The 22,927-nt window shown below is 42.8% G+C and overlaps 1 protein-coding gene across 7 annotated transcripts in view; it reads right to left on the bottom strand.

The window, feature by feature from the left end:
- Positions 1–6,663: 6,663 nt before the first annotated feature.
- Positions 6,664–22,927, bottom strand: part of BTRC (beta-transducin repeat containing E3 ubiquitin protein ligase) — a 113,894-nt gene continuing 97,630 nt past the window's right edge. For all 7 annotated transcript variants that reach the window (XM_063405447.1, XM_063405449.1, XM_063405450.1 and 4 more), the window contains 9 exons: positions 21,434–21,530; positions 20,418–20,555; positions 19,820–19,938; positions 17,231–17,480; positions 16,453–16,571; positions 12,187–12,297; positions 11,527–11,605; positions 8,049–8,242; positions 6,664–7,057 (listed from right to left, as the gene is read on the bottom strand). In XM_063405447.1, the coding sequence (XP_063261517.1) occupies positions 8,081–8,242; positions 11,527–11,605; positions 12,187–12,297; positions 16,453–16,571; positions 17,231–17,480; positions 19,820–19,938; positions 20,418–20,555; positions 21,434–21,530 (1,075 nt within the window). In that variant the 3' untranslated portion in view covers positions 6,664–7,057; positions 8,049–8,080. The remainder of the gene's footprint in view (positions 7,058–8,048; positions 8,243–11,526; positions 11,606–12,186; positions 12,298–16,452; positions 16,572–17,230; positions 17,481–19,819; positions 19,939–20,417; positions 20,556–21,433; positions 21,531–22,927) is intronic.

The following is a 22,927-nucleotide window of genomic DNA, read 5'->3' as shown; positions in this document are numbered from 1 at the left end:
GCATGGGGCTGCTGGGAACCCTGTCACAAGGAGAGATGGAGATTGGAAGTGACAAGAATCCTGCTCCCAGCACTTCAGAAAAGCAGGAGCCTTCACAATCTCCAGTCCCCTGCTGGCTGCCAAGAATGGAGCCAGCAGGGAAAGAGATGTCAGGAGTGCAGGGGTTTGTTTGTTTTCTGACCACCCCTGGAGTCAGGATCTTAAAACTGCGGTGGCCTTTGTTTTAAAATGGGGTTGTTAAGTAAAATGGAAAGATCCAAGGCTGCTATCCAAGGAGCACTTTGAAGAGGAAGGTAGTCTGAGGGCAAGGGTGCTTGCGTTCTGATTCGGGCGAGCAGTGAGCTCGGCAGCATCCCCAGCCATGGAACTGCGTGGTGGTGCAGCGAAATGTCAATTACTCACTCATTATTGAACAGCAGGATTCTGATTAGCTTATAAAACAAATTTGTGCTTCTCCTACCAGGATCTTGCAATAGTACCCAGAAAAACACAAAGTCTTTATAGGTTTTCCCCCACACTTTTTTAATGGGCAGGATGGCTCCAACTCTTCTCTATCAGTCACATCCACTCTCTGGCTTACAGGGCAGACTCATCTGCCCCAGCCAGAGGCCATTAACTATGAATGGAGAGAGTTAATTAAAAAGTATGCTGTGGTTTTAGGAAAAAGTGGGTTTTTTCTAACTGCCAGGGCAGTCTTTTATGCTCATTCGTCCATGAGCAGCAGCTCTGAGGTGGGACTGGCTACTGCAGACTCTGTGTGTCCTGTGAAGCTGCATCCACCTCAGGCTCAGGGCAAAGCTGTCCACCTTTCGTCCCCAGCACTTCCAGGTGTTCACACTGCAGATGTTGTGTACAGTCCATGTGTAGCAGAAGTGTGACTCACACATGGGGCTTGAAGAAGATACAGGATTGATATTTTGACAGTGTCTTTCCCCCCAAAAAGGAAAACAGGAGAGATTCACAGCTTAATCTTTGTATTTAAGTTATTTTCTGAACAGTTAAAAAAAAAAAAAACAAACCACACTGTTACCATGATCCTAGCTCAAGTGAACATTAGTACATTAACTACACATCACCGTAACATAATCACAAAATTCAAAGCACTCATTACTTAAGAATCCAGATAACAAATATAGCAGAGTAACAAACAGAAAACTCAGGAGAAACCATGTTCTTTCTCACCTCTCCCACTTCCACAGCCTCCTCAGCCTGAGCAGGCTGGAGTGATGCAGCACAGGCTGGCCTGGCAGGCATGCAGCTCTCCTAAATGCAGTGATGGAAAATGATGGGAAGAAACAGGACAATACTTTGCTGAGGTCCACACTATTGTTCTGCCGTGCTAAAACTGGGGCTAGGCTAAGCCCTGTAGTGCCTTGCATGATAAAGACACAGTAGCCAAAGCAAAGTTTTACACTCAAAAGCAGCTCCAGATTTTCACACTGAATTGCCCACAAATTTCCATAGGTAGCTCCTTGTAAAAGCCACTGCAAACAGCCCACTGGCCTGCCTCCTGCACGTGGAGTTTTGCTCAGATGTAAACCAGTGCTCCAGTGCCAGGAGGTTAAAAACACTTTGCCTGTGAAGGCAAAAAAACTGTTAATTGTGCAGGTACAAGCACAGCTGCTCTGTGATGAACACTTGTATTCCATGCTGATTTTCTGGCCACAGTTGCCTTGGCTTCTGTTTGAGCAGAAATCAGGATATGTCTTAGGGTGATAGGCTGTTAAAAAAGGGGGCATATTTAGGAGTTGTCTGTAGTATCTAAAGGGCTTGCTGCACATCCGTGTACATCAGAATCCCTCCAATTTTGAGAGTATCATCTTAACAACCCTGAGGATCAACCAGTGTTGCCACTCCCATGGGTTATCTGCTGGACAAGATATGCGGAAGCCCAGAGATCTTTGGGAACAAGCACAAAGTCATAGGAAGAACTTTCTGACCAGTCAAGGATGATCCATTCTGGCAGTGTGCCAAGGCTCCCCCTGGGGATTTGCTTTGGGGATTTTACCCAGTAGTTTGGCTACACCTCATCTTTAAAAAAAACAGGGCAAGGGGTGCCGCAGCTGATCCTGACGATAAGAGAGGAACTCAGGAGACATTTTCTGGGTTGGAAGCAGATCAGGGAAGGCAGGAAGTCCTCCAGTTTATTTACAAAAGAAACTTATATACACCTCCTATAAAGTCCATCCATTGGAGGGTTATATTCCCACCTTTCAATCCCATTGGCCAAACTAACTGTCCGTTACCTTTCCTCCTCCCATCTAGAAATATGTAAACAAGAAAAGAGCAAAACATGGCCAATGTTTACATTAACAAACGTGAGAGAGGCTGCATATTCTCTTTCAATATGAGCACTTGACACACAGGAAAAAGCTCATGGCAACAACGGGGAGAATGGAAGGGAAGCCAAATGCTCAGTCTCAGCAGGCAGCCATTCCTCTCAACCCACTACTGGGATTTTGGAGAAGGAACACACACCAGGGACCTGCTGCTCCCGTCTCTGAAGTAAAAGTGGGGGTGGAAAGGCTGTAACCTTTTCATGCCAATCAATCAAGTAGGTATTTTCCAGCAGGATAGAGGAATTTCATATGGAGACCTCCTCTGAGGACAGCTGGGTCATGTGCTGTTTCCCCCCTCCTTCTGGGAAGCTGCTGCTGATCACTTTGGGGGGAACAGTAGGGCAAAGCTCAGCATGTCAAATGCATCATGCATGCCACTTGGAGACCCTGGCAAAACTCATTCTTCTCTTGGCAAGTGTAGTTTAGACCATCCCTTTCTCCTTATGTTTCCCCTGTCTCCTAAAAGGGGCATCAGCTGACAAGTTCAACAGTTGGAGGCCTTACTTGATCACCTCCTGATGATGACTGATCATGGAAAACCTCCATTTTTACCCAGCTAACTGCACAAGCTAAAAGATCTCTTTTCAGCACTGTCCCCATTTCTGTAGAGATCCATCTCCATCCCACATACCCCTTAGTTTTCAACCACTCGGGTCATCTCCTCCTTTTTCTCGCACAATTAAGAGCAAACCTGCAGTAGGAAGGCTGAATGTTCCTTCTTGTTCCCTTCTCTAGCAAAGGAGAGCTGCTAGTATTCATGATTTATTAAATGCAAATTGCCCTTTCCCAGTGAATTAAGAAATAATAAGCCACAAAAGGCAGATCTAAAATCATGTTAAAGGAAGCTAACAAAGTTAGGCAAGAGCCCAACCTGGTGCTTCCTATTGGAGCCAGGATGCCAAAAAACTCAGAACCAAGCCTGGAGCTCTGCTCAGACTGAGGAAGGGACATGTGTAAGGGGCAGATACACATACCTGGGAGTGGAGAAATGTGCATGATACTCTCCAGCTTTTTCAGTGTTCAAAAAAAAAACCTAAGAAAAAGAAAAAAGGATCCTTTGGAGCAGGAGGTGGGTAGGTAAAGCATGGTGGTCCAAGTCAGCTTCCAGTTTAGAAACAAGCGTAAAGCATTTCAATGTTTCTGATGATCACAGACTTCTCAATTTGCCATCTGAATCCTGTTCCAACAGTGGATGCGTCTGTCCTTGAATGTTAACTGGGAGCAGAGGGAGCTGCTCCAGAGGAGACATCTGTACAAGTTATCTCACTGCAAACTCCTTCATGCCATTTTCTATTTGCATATTTGAAAGCAAGCTGTGTTCCTCTGAGGACGAGAAATATTTGCAGCAAAACTGTGCCCAATTGCAAGGGAGTCACACGCAGGAGATGGTGTGGCCACAGCAGATTGTCCCACACCTCCAGTACTTTCCATCCCGTAATCCAAGATGGAAAGCCAGCATGAGCTTCCTACTTGTGGGAGAAGTGACGATTTCTAAGCAGCAGAGGTATTTAATTTCAATGCAATGTGCAACACTTAAAGCCCACAGACACTTCCAGCCCTTTTTAATCTCCTTTCAGCAGGCATGTTCTAGTTATTTTCATTATAAACTTTGCAATTATTCCAATCTAGTTGAGGGATTATCCATCCTGTTCATGCTGAAACCTCTCTCTCACATGCACTCTTGCACACTCACACGCACATACACACATATGCTAAGGGAAGGGAGTTTGAAAAAGCCACTTTCTTCTGACATTGGGAAATCCATTCACCAGATTGCTCCTCCCTGGGTGCACAATAACCACCACCAAATGTCAGGCTGTGGCAATTTCAAGTTCAAGTTAGATCAGTTAACTTCAGTTTCCTTCTTAGCTATAAGAGAATTTGTACAACTCGGGGAGTGAGGTAGGAATCCTCACCCTTCTGCAGTCCTGTTTGAAGTACCTACACACAGTCCCTTCCTGAGGGTGACATGCCTTTCTTACCATGTGCCAAAAATGGATTCCAGCAGTTGCTTGCTAAATGTACCTTAAAGAACTCTATACAGCTGAGTACAAAGTATGGTACCACTTGAAGACCCAACAGAATAGCAGCATAGAGCAGCAGGGCTATGACAACTCTCGACAATTTGCAGTGGTGGTGTCTCTTGTGTTTGGCCAGCCAGTCTGCCAGCTCTCCCAAATTCTCTCAACCAGCAAAAATACAACACATCCTTGTAGGTGTTGGCTACAAAGATGTAATTAAAATATTAGGAAGTTCTGCAGTCTTCAGCAGCTGGAGTAACAGATCATTGTTTTCTACAGTAACAGAAATGGAAAATACAGAGGATGACCAATCTGAGGAAAATAATTATTAAATCTTCACCCAAGGTCATATAAACCCCTGCTGATATGCAGCCATGCCACAGACCTTGTATACCTAACTTAGAGGGACAGTGTTAAAATAGCATTAAGACTCAGAACTTGAATTCAACAAAGTTTGGGATGTGACCTTTGATTCTCTCTACTCCCTTGCCACTTTGGCTTTGGGACTGCAGTACTCATGATATGCAGAGCTGCTTGAAAGCCAAACCAGCCTTCCTGGACTTAAAAAGCAGTGCCAAAATTAGTTGTGGACAAACATTGTGACTCAGAACTTATTTATGACTCTGCAGAGGTAAGTCACTCGTACCTGAACAGAGCTGTTAACCTGTTTGACTCTTTTACAGTAATAGTTCAAACTGAAAAGAGGAGTGTCATCACATGCTCTGAGATGCTTGACACTGCTGCCCACATGCTTCAAGAAATGCACTAGGTACTCCCCAAGAATCAGCTTTGCCCTCCTCCCTAAATCCATTGCCTTCTTGTCTGTCTTAGCTGTCACCTAAATTATTCAAGCTCTCTGGACTGCTCTTTGGGGACTCTTGGACCAGCTCCTTGCTAGATTTCCCTGGTGGAAAAAGCGCATCCCAAGCAATTAGAAACAATGCAACAGCTTCCCCAGCAAAGTAAAGTTGATGAGAAAAGCTTACAAAAAAATCACATCTGCCAGGTTCACAGGGTGTTAACAAAACCAGTTAAAACCCCTTCATCCCAGAGACAAAGGACCTCAATTTCCTACTGTGGGATTGGAGCAACTCCCCACTAAAGCAGTGGAGACTTTTCCAGATCTAAAGCAGATCTGGGCCTAAACCTGGAATGGCCAGAGACTGATTTACAGTCATTTCTGATGTAAATGCAGGCCAGCTGCAATTCACTCCAGCTCTATGAAGAGAGCTGTTTACCCCCAGACCTCTGTCTAGTTCAGAGACATGCAGAATTGTTTCTCATGTACCTACTCTTCAGGGCTATTTTTGTCTTCTAAACAACAATTTGCAGAAGTCTCAGCCAGAAAAGCAAAGACCCATCTCAGCTATCAGCAAAAAGACTAATCAGCCTGTGGCCCTAAACTGCAATGCAGTACATAGGTTAGAGAAGCAGACCAAAACTCCTCAATCCCTTCTAGAAAAGCCAGTCCCAGAAATGCTGCAGAACTGGCCTGGAGTCACTACTAAATCCAATGATTGTCCTCATGGCCACACTCATTTTATTCAACCACCATCTCCAGGGTGTGCATTTGCTCATTCAAGTGAAGCAAAGTCTTATTGTCATGGCCAGAACGTTTGAGTAGTGTGGCCAAACTAGGGTGGCTCTTGAGAGCTCCATGAAGTTTTTAACAGCTCCCTCTTCCAGTACCCAGCTACAGTCTCTCTGAGGGGAGAAGGAATGGAAAGACAGGAGCAATGTCCAGCTTTCCTTCTCAGCTCAGCCTCAAACTTCCTCCAGTTTACAGAATGATTCATAAGCCATCAGCAAGATACTGTCTTCAGGTAGAACAGCAGTAGGAAGATGGTACAAACAATCCCTTTGCTAGTGAAATACTGTCCTGGGCCAACAGCTCACCTGGGGTGGGGGAGGACAGGATCTCAGCTCCAGTCCATCATGCTTGGGACTTTGGCAGGAGAGAGTTTAACTTTTCATTGACTAGCATTCCCCAGCCAAGCAGATGTTAAGGGGAAACTACAATACACATCCAGCTTCCAAAGGGTTAGCATAGCAGGCAGGAGAGGAAAGAGATGGATTTGGCTCATAATAGTCAAATTTCAAGGGTCCTCTCTCCACAAAACAATAAGTCTGCAGTCAGAACAGCCAAAAGCTGCAGGGAAGCTGGGTTTGGGGGGATGATGGCCTGGCTGTTGTAAGTGTTTCTGCTGCTCTTCAGAGCTGAATGCTTTTTCAAAGACCTAGCAATGGATATTGATTTCAGCCTGAGAGTAGCAGCCTCCTCCCCACCCACCCTCCCACCCACCCTGAAGTGACTCTCAGCAGGATGCACTGTGGCTGTAAGTCTTCTGCTTAACAGCAAAGCAACACATTCTGGCGACATCTTAAATATATTCATAGAACATTGGTGACTGGGCTTGGAGGGGAAATGGGGTAAAGGGAAGAGTGAACATGAAGAAGGGAATGGGGGAAGAAAGGGATAGGAAGGTTTAAAAATGTTAACTGTTCATGAAAGATAAAAGTCATCTTCTGATATAGCAGCACTTTAGCAGTCAGCCGCGCTGAGTAGACCCTTTCTGAGATCAACCGCATGCCAACTTTGTTCCAGAAACAAGTCTGAGAGCCTCTCTCTTCAGCAAGTATTGGTTACGTGGATAGTTCTTTTGTCCTGGCATTTAAATACTGCAGCTTAAATGAGTCCTGGGAACAAAAAACAGAACAGACCAAACAAACCCCATTCATACTAAGCCTTTTAATGATTTAAAATAGCAGCATTGACCAGAGTGTTTGAGAAAATCAAGATCTGACAGGTGCAGAGCATCACTGTATATTTATCAAACAGGATGTGCCCCATGACAGAGCATGGGAAAATGTCACTGTGGACACCCCTCTGCAGAAGCCTGTTAGCTCTTCTGCCATTCTTGTCTCTTATGCTTACTGCTATTAACAGTAATTGTGCATGTACCCACCCACACAGGCAATCATGTTATCCCACTTCACTCAAATGCATCAAATTCAGTCTACAACTGTCCCAAACATATGAAACCTTTTGTCCTCCCCACACTGTGCTGGCCAAGACAAAAGGTGATGAGCAAACCAACCAGGCTCAGATTTGAATAATTTAACATCCATGCTATGCAAAAGAGAACAAGGGCTAGCCCTATCAGTAAATTATTTTGCACATTGGTGCATCTCGATTTAATTTGCCTGGGCTTGTGCTTGTGCCTCAGTGCCTCCTCCCCTAGCCAAACTGTAATCTTGAATCAGCTTGCTGCAGAGTGAGGAGGATGGTCATCACTTCAGAGGGAGGTTCTTGGCAAAAACCTCCTGCCTGGTGACAACTGTCCAGGGTCAGGCCATCTGCATCCTCTTGCTAGGCAGCAGCTGCTCTGCTCGCTCTGCAGAAACCCTTCTTCCTTCTGGACAGCAGTATAACTGATTTAATTATTGATGATGATGGACAGAGGAGGAGGAGTTCATCATGGGGAGTCATAGGCACCACATGTCACAAATCCTAAAATAAAGTCCCTACTCTAAGGTACCAGAACCGTTCCTGTCCTTTTACAGGACACTGTAATTACTGTATAACCAAGCTGACAAACACTGATAGTTACTCAAGCAGTAGGCTCACACTACATCCAGTGTCACCTTTGAGCCTCACCTTACTTTAAAAAGTTTTTTATTTTTTTACCTGTGCGAGTGTGAGGTACAGTGTAGTGTTATTTATCTGGAGATGTAGGTGTATGTTCTGGACGGGGAACGAGTGGATTCTGCCTGGGCAGCTGGGTCATTCAGAAAATCCCAGATGAGGATGGTGTCATCATGTGAGCTGCTGACGATCTGGAACTCATCAAACTGAAGTCGAAAGACTCTTCCAGAATGCTCCTGAAAGGCCAGTGGGAGACACAGCATGTTACTTTGCAAACTGGCTGGCACCTGGGATGGAGCAGGGAAGATGAACTTGGGCTTGAATTTAGGGTTATATTAATTTGTCAGTAAACCCCATATGACACACTGTGCATCACCATCACAGAGCATAAATTAACCCTCTCTCAAGGAAAAGGGTTTGCCATATCTAAGTACTTGACATGCAGAAAGTTTACATCACAGTTGTCCCACTACTCCTCAAATCCCAATATTAGACACACACTGTGCAGAACAAACTAAGCTCCCTCCCCACATAATTCCATCTGGTGAGGCTGACAGGCGCACTGTCCTCCCTACTCCATGGCAAAACTCCTTCCTGAAATTACAGTATTCCCAGGTACAGGAGGTTACAGGGTAAGGGATGAGAATTTTCCATTCAAGACTTGGCATCATTGCCACTGGTGAAGAGGGAACAGCTTAACACTGGAGGACACTAAGGAGCCTGTTCTAAAGTCCAGTAACACAGCAGTAATTCCTCCTAAGCAGTTCTAAAAATATGATCTAGAAAGGGCATTCTTTACAGGCAGTTTGCACTCTGCTCTGAGGCTGTGTGGAAATGGCATGACGATTTGGCAAGAGTTCAGCCCATAATTAACAGGAGGCAATGGCAAGATCCTGGATATCACAGAGCAAATGCACTCTGCTTTCCCTTCTGTGTTGCCTATTTTCTCTTGGTGCTCATGAGACTCCCAGAACAGTGGCCTCCTCCTTGGTCATCAGGGAACAGAAATGACAGTGATGGTGAGCCCTGTTTCTTCCATGAACACACATCTCTCTTTAGCACTCACATATCAAAAGGGGCTTCTGAGAGTCAGGAAAAGCATGCCTTAAAATAGTTTAATACTGAAACTACAAGTATCTCAAACATTTAGGTAAAAGAACTAACATTTAGGCTACTTACTAAAGGGGAAGTCTTTGTCTTATAGCACAAGATTACAAAAATATAGCTCAGTTTAGAAAGAACAACAGCTGCTTTAAAGTGAATTTCTGAATCTTTAAATCAAAATGATCTAAAAATAAATGCACACATAAGTCAGATTTTAAGATAAATTTTTTAGAATTTCTAATCAATGGAACCTTTTTGATCTTCTAACTGTAACTTGAATTTGTCTTATAAACACCTTATGAGTTTCTGTCTTCCCACCTATTCTTAAGGGAAGTGTTTTTCCAGATTATTGTGTTATAGCAGTAAAGAAATTCTTCCAACAAGTATCATTACAACAGTGAGATCCACTGAGAGATTACTCACAGAGATGGCGGGGAGAGAGAGAGAGGGAGGGACAGAGAGAGGTACTCCCAAAAGTTCTTTTCAGAACTCTCTTTTTGATCCCAGTCACTGAGGGCTAAGTAAGGCTGTCCTACCTGGACTGTTTATGTCATAAGGAAAGCTGAACTGTGAGCTTATTCTGTTCACGGAAAGTTTCTGTCAAATTCATGTGGCCACTGTTCCAGCTAACGGAAAACAAAACTGGAAGGGACCTGGCATGCAGCGAACATTTGTTATCTGTGCACTTTCCTCCTACTGTTTGAAAATTGAACACGAGCAGCAGGAGACTCATGATGTTCATTGTGCAGCCAGGTTTAATTTTGGAGGACGAGGGAAGACGAAAGAAACACCCAAGCACGGGTAAGTGGGTATAAGGACACCCTGTTGTCATAAAAGTCCTAAAAGCACCGCAACAGCTTCCTCTGCTCCCCACCTTGCTTTTGGCCCCCTCCATTGCTATCAAACAGGGATTTATGAGTATCCATGTGTTGAGATTCCTACAGTGTTTCCATCCCACCGCCTCTGATTTATAATATAATTAGCTGGGGCACTTTGGCTGTCCACTGCTGGAAAATGCAGATGAAATCACACCAGTTAAATTAAGTCTACAGGTTACTAGGCACACATTTCTCTTAGGCTGGAGCAGAAACACTACTAATACCAAGTTTAAGTCTTAGACTCACGGGATATGAGCTCATAGGCATAGAGTTGTTCCATAGGTTGGAATGGGGTGACCAATGACAAAGGGTTTTTCTGGATTTCAGCCATGAAACTATTTGCACTTCTATTTGGCTAACAAGAAGGTTTTTCAACATAGCACCTGCAGGCATCCAAAGCTCTCATGGACTCTGATCTTGCAGCTGACAGTACAAATACATGAATGGAAAAGGGCAGCGTGGATTAATGATCTTACTGCCTGTCAGCTGAGTCCCCGTAACCTCACAGCCTGCACCAAATGTGATGTAAAGCACTTCAGAGAAACCTACTACAGGAGCAATTCAGGTGGTTGATGAGTGTGCAGAAGGTCAGCCAGCACAGCTCAGCTGGTGAGAAGTAACCACACTTTCAGAGAATCAGACAGCCTTGGTATGATCCCATTTTAGAGCACAGACTAGTTACATGCCACAGCAGGAAAAGGTCTAACATATACCAATCAAAACACTGCTCAAACACTTTCAACCTAAGAAATAAAAACACATAGTACTTATTTTTCAATGGGATTTTGGTACTGAGTGAAATCTTGCTTTATCTGCAGCAACAGTGCTGGTTTATTGGGTTGAATGTGGTGGAGGAACACTTACAGGAACCACCCAAGGACTTGGCTGTCCTGGCATTTTTCTCACAACTTTCCCACATTATTGTAAGACCAAGCAGAGCCATTGTTAAAAATGACTGTGAATGTTGTTAACATTCACATTATGACATTTTAACCACACCAGTATTGACCTGCACTAGAAACCAGTGGACAGCATGAAAAGAATAGTTGCTGTTTAAGCATAAGACAATTTCACAGTCTGTGTCAGTCCTTATCTGCTTTTTCTTTAAACACCCAAAGACACCCAAGAGTGTCTTTGTTCCTGTTCCTCAAATTTGGAATGTAGTATTTTTTAAAAATTTCACACCAGCAATTCAGAGAACTTAGTACTACATCATCAGGTACACACAGATTAATGTAAACCCACTAGCATATGGATTCCGAGGATGAGTTAAAAAATGGATTAAGTTATTAACTTCAAATCACAGAATAAAACTGGTGAGAAGTCCAAAGTGGATTGAAAAGGCCAGAGATTCCAACTTTTAATGCTTGCAATTAATAGCTTGCAAAATTAAGAGAAGTTGGACACCCAAAAAAGCCAGACCCCTAGAAATTATTTCAAGATCCTGCAGACTGGGGCTAAATTGACTTCAGTTTTCACAGCTCAAGACAGCTCTGAACAAGCACAGTTTCTTCAACACCTCTGTCTAAAGCTCTTACCACAAGGGTTCGCAAGCAGAGGGTCCCTGCTGGAGCACGGGGATCCAAAGCAGCCACAAGATCCCACACTTTAATTTTCCTAGTGGTGAAAAAACAGACAAACACCATGGCTTTGTTAAAGACAAAAGAGCATGTACTCACAGAAAAAAAAACAACTGTTTGTACAGCTTAGCTAATACACCAGTTTAAGGAAAATTACAGCAATCCTTCTGCTCTTGTGACCTGTTTCTTGCATTTTCCCTTTGTAAAGCTTATAGAACTTACCGGGAAGTAAAAATATGCTGTCAATAAAGTAAAACACATAAAAAGCAGGTGATAATAACTAACAGAAACACATGGGAGTGTAGTGTGTAATGGCAAATGGTCCTGCAGACAACCTCAGATGGCAAAGATTAGAAGTGGTTGAACTAGAAGAAGTTTCAGGTTGAGTCAGTCAGATATTCTTACAAGCACAAGAACGGGACCACACATATCAAATCATGTTCACTTATTTCAAAGGAAGAATGAAAGTTATGCTCTGTAGCATGGACCTCACTTACTGGCCATGAAAGGGTCCTCTTAATATGACAGAGTCTGATATTTACATAGAAGATGCACAAAGTGGAATGGGAGACACTGAGACAGGAAGAGACAAAGCACTGACTGCACTGATAACCTCACCCATCGTATGCCCCACTGACTATCCTCTTGTTATCGAAGCGTATGCATCTCACCAACTCTTCATGGCCTTCCAGTACTCGTAAACATGCCCCACACTCAATATCCCACAGCCTGGAACAGAGTACAAAGAAGCATTAAGAATGTTTTAATACCTTAGCATTACAATGAAACATTGGGTCTGTGCTCCTAGTTAATGGAAACTTGGAAATAAAGACTATAATGGAATAACAAAAAAGAAACAGACTACACTCGCCCCTCTTTTCCCACAGTAAATGGATACATGATTTTCCATATGATCCTATGATGTTACAGTAACACGTGGGAGATGAGTCACAAACCAGTAGTGTCTAGTATCTACTGCTCTAGTAACACCCAGTTATCTAGTAATCTCCCAGTTATCTTCACAGTGAGCCTCACCTTATTTTACTGAGGTTCATTATTCATAAAAGTGTTGTGCCTAAGAGAGGGAGACTTACCAATCCCCTTGGCAGCTTGTTCCAATTGATATGATCACCCTTAGAGGGCATGAGACCCCTTCTTTTCCCCTGCATGCCCATTTCTGATTTGGAGACTATCATCAGACAAATTAAGTGGTGAGAGGTACAAGAATTAACAAGACCTTATCCTTTGTCATTTCTCCCCCTGAAGGTATGTTTATTCTGTAATCCAGGCACCTGACGCATGAGCTAAAATGGATGCTGTGTTTATTATTTTGAAATGCATTTTTTTCTTGCTCTCAAATAATTCCTGTGGCCCCATGTGAAGTGTTTCTAATAATACAGTATTTTTAAAAAGTTCTGGCATCCAAACCAATATACAGTAAGAGGCCCAGCAACACATTATTCTCTCAGCTGTAACTATCCCAGTGTTTTGGCTTTTGAAATGGATTTTCAGCATGGAGAATACATTAAAATACGTAATTTTTACACTTGTGCACTACCTACCTAAGAAAAAGAGTTAAACACCTCAAACAGTTACGAAGGAAGTCTGATTGTTTTTCATACTTTTGCCAGCTCTTTGACATGACTCTCAATTACCATGGATAAAGAAACATTATTTGCCTACAAGAACTGAAATTCTTTGACATACATTGTCCAGAGACGTTCCATCTCTGGCTGAGACATGCTCTGCTCATACAGCAGTCTTGTAATAGCAATATCTGCTCTGATTCCCTGGCACACAGCAGAAAGAAAGCAGTCACAAGTGTTCTTAAATGCTCATTCAGTAAGTTCTCTGACTGGTAAGAACTTCACAGTAGTGAGAAAAACGGGGGATTTGTGGAATTTCTTTGGGTGACACATCTTGAAGCAGCAGAGCTGTTGAGAGGTCAGGTCACTTTTGCTTGAGAGACAAAGAAAGAGATAAATCATCCCCACGGATTTTATTCCTGAGGTCCCCCAGGGAATAATCCAGATCCAGTTGATGTGTGCCCAAGGCTGGTAGATAATGACTGCAGCTGTCTTGCCACAACAAGTTGCTCTCACTTTGGACAACAGAGGAATGAACAGAACGCTTGTGTCACTGTAGAACTGAGAAAGGATATATCTATGCACATGTTTGAAGCCAAGAAGCACAAAGTGATTCTTCAATCTGTGATCTTTCAGGAATTTGTGAAGAGCCCAACAGTTTTCACTTGAGTACAACACACCAGTCAAGGTCAGAGCAAGCAACTCCATGGCAAAGGTCAGCCAAAGACACTCTGGCTGGTCAGGGAGCATTACTTCTCTCAAGGACTGTAAACAGGATGGACAATGCCAGAGATTAACTGGTGCAGAAAGGTCTGAAGAGCAATCTTGTGCCAGGAACTTTTGTGCCATGTGTTTCCATTCCTTGCCATTGGTCCTGAAATTGCCAGCAGCTCTGGGAGGCTGCATCACACTAATTTGGGCCTGTGTTTTCAGGTCCCAGTCTGAGGTTTCACCTGAACCTGAATGGGATTACAAGAGCTGATCATGTCCCTTGTAACATGGCAAATGGGCTTTCATGCACAAAGGGGATAACTGCTATTAAGAGTAGGGTCTCTTAACGGAGCTGGTGCCAAGGGTCCTTCTCAGATTTGATAAGTTTCTCTAACTTCTACTTCTTTAAATATTCAAAGGAAACAAACAGTATAAGAATTAAACTTAAAGCTTGAGAACTAACTAAAAAAAATCACTACAATGTGTGTGCAGTAAAACACACTACCACTGCTCGTTCCTATAACTTTGGGAGAACAACTGGAAGTAGAGGGAGGTCTGTAAGTACTTCAGCCTCTAATTCACTTGAAAGCAGTGCAGGGAGATGTACAGAAGGCAGGTGAAACCCCACCTCTTAGAGAGAATGCTGTTGTCTAAAAATGTTGGTATCAGATCTGTATGTTTGCACACACTAGTAATAGACACATGAAGACCAACCACTCATTAAAAACTTAACCCGAGATTATATGGTCCAATTTTATTTTCTTGCCCTAAATTCCCTGGTTTCTTTTTTTCTACACTATGTTTGTCTGTAGCAATTGAGAACTTTGGCCCTAGAAGCTAAGATACTGAAGTGACTGGATTAAACTTGATGGATGGTTTCTTCTAGATGGAAATTAGCACAATGATACTGATGTCTATGTAGCTGTGTCCTCTTACACAGGTGAAATTTCCAGCCTAAATCAAAACCTAAATAATTTTTCTATGTTGAGTCTCCATACAGAAGTCTCAGCTACTTCACATGTCCTTAACGTTTGCAGTTGCAAAACTAGAAATCACAAAGTCATCTTCCGGAAAAAAGTTTCCCTGCAACTCAGGAATAATGGACTTTTAAGTTCTGTATCAGCCTCTACTGAAGTCCAGCACACAACATCTGGTAGTGGATTAAAATCAAACCTACAAAGCACCAAGCCATCCACAAAGATGACTTAGGACCTTTTTCTTAATCATCCTTCTACTGACTTGTGCCCTCTGCTAATGGCTGGGAGAAGATTGTCTTCTAGCATTGGGTAAGCCTTTTGCCTTGCTCACACCGCTGCTAAACTTGACTTCCATTAAGATTCACTGTTGACATTCCTGAAATTCTAGCATAATTTATCTGTCAAGTAGGGATTTTGTCCAGTGCAAGCATAAAAGTAACTGTATTCCTGTTCAGCATTATCACTATCTTGACATTTATTTTTATTAGCATTGCATATTTTAGATCCTTCCCTAACTGCTGTAGTACTTAACCATTTCTTGCTCTACTTCTGAGGCCAAGTTTCATAGTACAAATGCAGAGGCTTATTTTTTCTATTTGAAGTGCAGAAGTGGTGCTGCTCTTACACAATGCCTGTAATACCTCTTCCCTTGATTTAGAGATGAAGTTTTACCTCTCCTGGTCATGCTCTCAGACAGCCCTGTACTAAAATCTGGAACAGTGACCTGGTGATGTCAACCAAAGGACCAGTGTTTTCCTACAGAATGGAGAGCAAGGAGAGGCAGCATGTCACAAACCAAATCCACAGGCAAACAATAGCAGGGATCAGTCTCATTGAGGAAAAATTATTACTGACATGTGAAGTAAAGGGTTCCTGCTGACACTGTCCAGCTTTCAAGTTTCATCAAAAAGTAGACAATTACTTTAAAAATTGACAAAGAGAAAAGGAAGGCTGCTGTTACTCCCATTTCCATAACAGCCATTTTTCTATATCACGTCAACTAATATTCAAGCTTGTTCCATACATCCTGAAATTAGTGGGACATCTCTCTGCCAGCAGCTGCAGGATGTAGGGAGAAATTCTGGCTTGTGATACCAGAAAGAGTTAAATCTCAGATTGCAACCAGGGCAGCTGGAGAAGTGCAAAAGGCAGCAAACTGAACTTCATACTCTAAACCAGCTGTTCCAAACTTAACCAGGTGCCAAGTACCACAAGAAGAGTTTGGCGAGTGCCCAGGAGGATTTCTGCAGAGGATTAAATGCCTCTTACTGCAAATCTGACCCCTTTAACTAGACACATAGTCCAATTAAAATATCACAAGAGGACATCGTAGAAAGTGGTACTTGCCAGCTCCTTCATACACCAGAACTGTCAGAGCAATGCAACTTGTTGATTAGTATGGGACTCTTGAGATGTAGAGGATGAAAGACAACACAGTAAAACAGGCTTCTAATATCTCTTCCCAGTAGTTCCCAATGTTCTATACCAAAGAAAGCATATCCCAAAGTTGACAAGGGTACAGAGCACTGCAGTTGCCTAACCTCTGCATGTCCCAGGGACAGAGGCCGTGTGCTTGCACAGAACCCTGCCATGAGGAGTTTGTGTCTCACCTGATGGTATTATCTGAAGAGCCGCTCACTACTAGCCTGTCTCTGTACTGCAGACATGCAATGCCTCGTTTGTGGCCATTTAAGGTGCGCACAAATTCGCAGGTACTAGTGTTCCATACCTGTGACAGGAAGCGGGGAGGGAACCACACAGAGACAAAATTATTACGAAGAGACTAACAAAAGGTGATGTCTGTATGATATATGGATGCATCCAGAATGCTCTTAATGAAGATGCTATCATTAAGACTGGGAAAATCACCCCTCTGATGCCCTGAGATTATAGTCTGCAACTGATAGCAGGCTAGGTCACTGTATGCAAATTTTTGCCACATGGTATCAAATTAGCTTCCAGGTTTAGGATTCTTGGGCTATGATTGCATTTACACACAATATAGATTCTCCTGAGGTTTAATGCTGCAGACTGGGATCACAGCAGTAACACTTGAATGTCTCCTATCCACTCACCTTCACTTTTGTCCCCATGCTGCCCCTGTAACAACTGTTTAAATGACTCAACAGGTTATGGAAGTGGTCAAGTTGAAAAAGAACACAGAAAAAACGTTCTTTTTCAACTGCATCTGAACCTAGAACTGATTTGCCATAAGCTCTGCAAATGAGTTGTGCCAGCTCAGCTGAGGAGGGACAAGTGTGAATGAGCAGGAAGAAGAACGCTGCTTCTAAAGGAAGATCCTGCCAAGGGCCATCTTCCCTGTCTGGTCACTGTTCTTTGTTAACAAACACCCAGTGCTGCAAATAAAAAGCCTCTGGAACACCTCACCTTTATAGTTCTGTCACCTGATGCCGATACAATGTACTTGTCATCAAAGTCCACCACGTTGACAGCGGCTCGGTGCCCCACGAGCACCCTCCTGAGGGTGATGTCTGTCGGGGAGGCCATGTCCCACACGGCGATGGAGCGGTCCTTGGAGCACGTCACCATCATGCCGTTGTTGAAGCGCAGGTGCAGCACGGCCTCGCAGTGGTGGATCAGCGTATTCAGCATCTCGCCTGCATTCACGTCCCACACTCTGCGGGTTCACATTTCAAAGCAGAGAGAAGAGAGTTAAAAACCTGCACAGTGAATTTTCCGCAGAGCGGGAGAGGGACAGGGAGAGCTAATTGACTATCTAGTAATATTAGAGAAGCAAACACCACAAGTTATATATACATCTATTAAATAGTTCATTAAAAAATGTATTAGATAAACCTGTTGATTATGTGTACACTGAGACAGTCCAGCAGCCAAAAACCCTGCAATGCAGTTAACACCATAAAAATAATGCACACAGAAAAAAAGCATTCTTTAATTAAGGGAATTTAATGCTGAGGAAAGGTAGAAGACTGATGGCCTTAAAGACTGGTGTCTCCTGGTTATGCCAGCCTAATATACACTTCATTTCCAGTCAACGTGGAGAAATAAGTTCCCTGACAGGCTTCATTTTTGACCTCTCTCATAGGACTATCAGCTCAAGGGTAATTTATACAGTAGTAGAAGACAAGACAATTCTTTTCAAACAAATACAAGTAATTGCCACAAGTTGCACCATGATTTGCATTTACCCTGCGGTGCATCTGGTACACAGCTACATTCCAAGAATGTGCTGAATACCCAAATTAAGACATAGCATTTATATCAATTAAATGTTACTGGAACTAACTGTTTCAACTGAAAGATAATTTTAGATGCAAGTTAGACAAAAGCTTCATACAGAACTTCTAGTACTTGAATATTTTAAGCCTTAAAAATATTTCTTTTCAGCTATTCTGTTGGCAAACTTCTTTTGCCCTCTAAAGAGAGATTTCTTTTGTCACTACCACACCTGTATCCCAGATACACTATATGAAAGCAGAAAATGGCTGTATCATCAGGCACATCAGACCCTGAAGAAGTTAAAACTTCCCGCTGCCAATAAGGCAAGCAGTAAGAAAAGGCAAGATGTGAGAAAGACTTCTAATGTCTTATTTTCTAACTTATAGAAACTAAAGTGCATCAACTTATAAACTCTAAATGAGAAAGAAAATGTCTTGGTTTGGAAAAACCACATTCCAATTAGAAAATGCAAAGGAGAAAAAACTAAAGACCTGAGCCATTAACATATGAACAGTTTGCAGACAGGATTGCCAAACTGAACAGGAGCTGGAGACCCACTGACTTCTCTGGACAAATGCATCCCTGAGATCTCAGAAGCATTAAGAGCCCATCTGTACAGTCTATTGGATGAAGCCTCTCTTCCTGAGGAGACCCAAGGATAAAAGTGATGCATCCTATGTGCCTCTGGGGTCTGCACAAACATTTATAGGTACAGTGGGAGACAAAGTATTCCTGGGCAAGTAGCCAGTCTGCAATTTGGCCTGCCTGGCCTGATATGGAAAATGACAGTGCTTGTTACAGAAACCAGCCTCTCCTTTTGCGATCTGTTTAGCCCAGTGCAGTTCCCACATCACCTCCAGGCAGGCAGTGTCGCCGAAATTCTGGATTCCTGTGAATGACAGGACTCCAAAACCCAGCAGAACTGCAAGACTGCATGCATCACGTCATGAATACAATTTAATGGTTATTAGCCTAACAGTAGTAGTTTACACAAGCACGGAGTAGTTTGCAGCCATAGGAATACATGCTAATAGCTCCAGAAAAGGCCACCAATGCAGCTTTTCGCTGTCTAACTTCACTGCATAAGCATTGCTTGTACTCTCACAATGAGGGAGTATATAACAACATGGAGAAGTCAGACCTGGCCCTTCACACCCAAGTTCAAACTGCAATTCATTAACTCATATGTGCCTCTATTTGCACTACAGGTCTTATACTCTCTGGTATCCTCTAACATCACTAGTGGACTTCACAAATGCACAACATGCACCACTAGTGCTACCTTGAGGTGTCCAGCCTTTTACTGGAGACTTGAAGGAAAGCAGGGTTAGAAAGACTGAATGAAAAGAAATATCATGCTGAAATTTCATTTAAGTAATAGGACATCTAGTCATACATATTTTGTTAAAATTACATGACAATGGATGACTAAACCTTCAAACTTGCTTTGAAAACTTCAGCTCTTAAAAAGTTATTCTCAAAGAGAATTTATAACATTCTCAGAGAGAGTCAAAACATGCAAAACCTTGGTGAAATGCCAGATGGCCTTCCTAAGTCATCTTGACCTTGACTGGCCTTGGCTTAGATTCTCATTTCTCCTTGACAGCGATTTGCATGGACATCTGATAAACAAGGACAGCACAATGCTGAACAAATATGCTGAACTACTTCCTGGAACTGCTTGAACAGCACACGTTTTAGAAGAGATCATTTCAGCAGCTTGCAAAGCTAAAATCTTAAGAGACAAACAGAAAGGTCCAACTCATGAGCACACACCTGACTGTTGAGTCTGAAGATCCAGTAATGATCACCCGTTCATCATACTGGAGGCACAAGACAGAACCCGTGTGTCCGGTGAGAATTCGTTTGCATTCCAATGTATTCTTATCCCAGATCTAAGACAGCAGACATTCAAAAAGGGACAGTTCAGTAAGGCTTTCATCTCTCAGCACTTACTGGTTTGACTAGACTGTTTTTTACTACAGCATATGTTCCACAGTGCACTTAGAACACCTTTAGTGGCATCTGCAGAGTCTTCTACAGGCTCTTTGGTGCAATACATTGACATCTTTGATATTACTGGCTTTACTATGAATATTGGTTTTACCCTTCTCATCAGGGTACAGGGCCCAATAATTACATAGCCTGTAATTACTGCTGGACAGAAACTCTGCTGGCGAAGCCTGTCTGAAAACAGGGTCTCTGCAGCCAGATAAAAGAGGCGTGCCTGCTGTGCAGGTGGGAGATGGGGGAAGAGGAAGGAGAAGGCTAGGTTACTAACAAGAGACTGGGTAGGTGTCACTGAAATTAGGACCCTATTATGTATGGCATAGGCACTCCAAGCCATTAGTATGCCATGATGGAGAATTCTCACCTTAATAGTATTGTCTCGTAGGCCGCTCACGATCTTCTGATCATCGTACTGTAAACAATAAACCCCCTTGCTTGTCTCGCTCCGGCAGTGGATCCTCTGTAAACTGTGCCTTCCACACCGCCAGTTCGACTCTATTGTCTTCAGGAGAGACAGGAGACACATGTAGGGGAAAAAAAAAAGCACAGAACTAGCTCCCCTTTTTTTTTGTTTGGTTGAGAAGGCAGCAGACACTTTTCTTTACACCTTTACCTGCAATCAGGCCCATACAATGATGTAACTGTTTTCTAGAATACGTGTAATAAAACCAATTAAACAGACAAATGCTTGAAAAACGTATCACAGCTAAACTGGTCTGTGTTGTTGGGAATGGCGAGGAAGAAGTAACCTAAAAGCCTTTTTCTGTCTCCAACCTTTAGCCTCCTGTGACTCAACAGCTAAGTAACTGAAGAGAAAGTCTCAGTTGAGCTCTAAGTGCTTTTACAAACTTGTCACAGCAGTGCCCCAGCACTGCTTCGCCATTAGGAAACAACCAGAACATGCCATTTTGCTCACACTAAATGCAAGGCAAACATGCTCAGCTGCTTCTTGTTTCCCTGAGTCTTAGGATTGCAGACTTTAGAAATGCACTTTCTCCCTGCCTCAGTTCTTGATATCTTCCTGTAACAGCCTATTAGGTCTCATTGCACCAGGAGGAACAAAGCACTGCAGAACAGAGAAAACCAAGATGTTACGGTGCCGCTGTGATATCTGATGTGCAAAGTGTGGAGACTCCACGTGCAAACAGCTCACTGAACAATCCAGCTCACCCTCTGTCTAAAGGAGCAGCAGGATCTTTTATAACTGTCCCAAATTTACAGACTCCAGACAAACACAGACATGTCAGTCTTAATGAAATATTACACTGCAGTGGAATATCCCCAGAATTCCAGCATCATGAATGTATCAGGAAAATTTGAAGAAAACAAAACTAAAAAACCAACAGTGAAACACCACCACATCTAGCAGCTGTTTCTTACCTCTATATCCTGTATAATTTTGGGGTAAAGTGCTCTGTAGAAGGAGTTAGGTGGTGCAGTTCCATCAGGAGGTTTATTTTTAAATAGATATTGCCCCCTGGAAGACAAAGAATACTTCCATTGAGCACAAATCATGTTTCAGCACTTTGGAGAAAGGTTCTCCTGGCATTTTACAAATGGGTAACCACTGCTGACAGATTCATAGTCAAACTTAATTTACTAAGATGGGATGGTTCCTTGTTTGTTTGCCCTGCAACATGTCAATGTTCTATTTTAACACTGAAATACCCAAGAAAAATCTGTGTCTCGTAAGTCAGAGAAGGGAAATAAATTCTCTGTTATGGACATGGGCCCATTCAGCTCAGTAAGGGCTAACAATGGTTCATGCTTGCAATACTCACATACATTGTCAGAGGTCACCTTTAAAATAAAGCATGCAAAGTAAACGAAAGGAAAGGAATCCTTAAATTCACTACGCATTCAAGGCTAGCTTTTATCTGCATGAGCAGGAACAGTATCAGTTTGGGTACACGGACATTTTACTGCTACTATTCTGTTTTGGTAAGCAACACCTCATCTGTGGTGCCTCCCTCATCTCAACACTGATTTGGAATACTCATATCCCAAGCTAGAGTTTTGTTACCAAAAAAATCTGTAAACGGCAATCACTGCCTGCTGTGTAAAAAACTTTAATTCCTCATCCTGAAGTTAAGAAGCCACCAAACACGGTGTGGAAGCTAGTAAACCCCACCATGGGCGTACTAACTGCTGCTCTGCCTGGCAACATGCCTCACAAAATGGAGAGAGGCACAAATGCCTCCGAGTGTAATCCTGGCATCAGAGGCACCGAGTTTACACTGGGCCAGCTCTCCACTTCTCCCTCCCTTGATCCATTACAGCATAATTAATTGTTCAATACTTCCTTGTGCATTTCCTTCCTGTCCTTTAAAACTCAAAACTCATTTCAGAGACTGTACATTAGCTGCCCTGATGCACTAGAACTAGAGAGATCACAACAATGAACCAAAATCTTTGGGTTGTAAGGCAGTACCTAACTAAAGGACTGGACAAACAAAATGACAAATGCTCAGGAAAAGAACTTTTGATACTTCTTTAAATCAAGTATTCTAAGTGCAACTCGAGAGAAAGGTGATTCGTGTTTGGACAGAGGAATTACCTGTTTCTTCAAACACAGTGACCAGCAAACATGCTTATGGGAATAAACACATGAAGATGGCACACATGGATGCAGACAAAGCACTAACTACACCGATGCCTATTTACTGTGATCCAGCCTGGAAGTGCATTCATGAAAATTAATATTATTGGCCAAGCAAGATGAAAACTTATTTGGAGATGCACAGAATACCTCGGAGACATCCTGGAAGACTTGGGGCAGATCTAGAAAATCCTGTGTACAAGCCTATGTGGCTATAAACCTTTTTATTCTTTCTAACTTTACTAGCTAATGTAACACAAAGTCTGGTTGCTACC

Source organism: Prinia subflava, chromosome 9 (assembly GCF_021018805.1).
Source record: "Prinia subflava isolate CZ2003 ecotype Zambia chromosome 9, Cam_Psub_1.2, whole genome shotgun sequence".
NCBI lineage: Eukaryota > Metazoa > Chordata > Aves > Passeriformes > Cisticolidae > Prinia > Prinia subflava.
The sequence above is the reverse complement of the archived record's forward strand: the minus strand, read 5'-3'. Positions and strand labels throughout refer to the sequence as shown.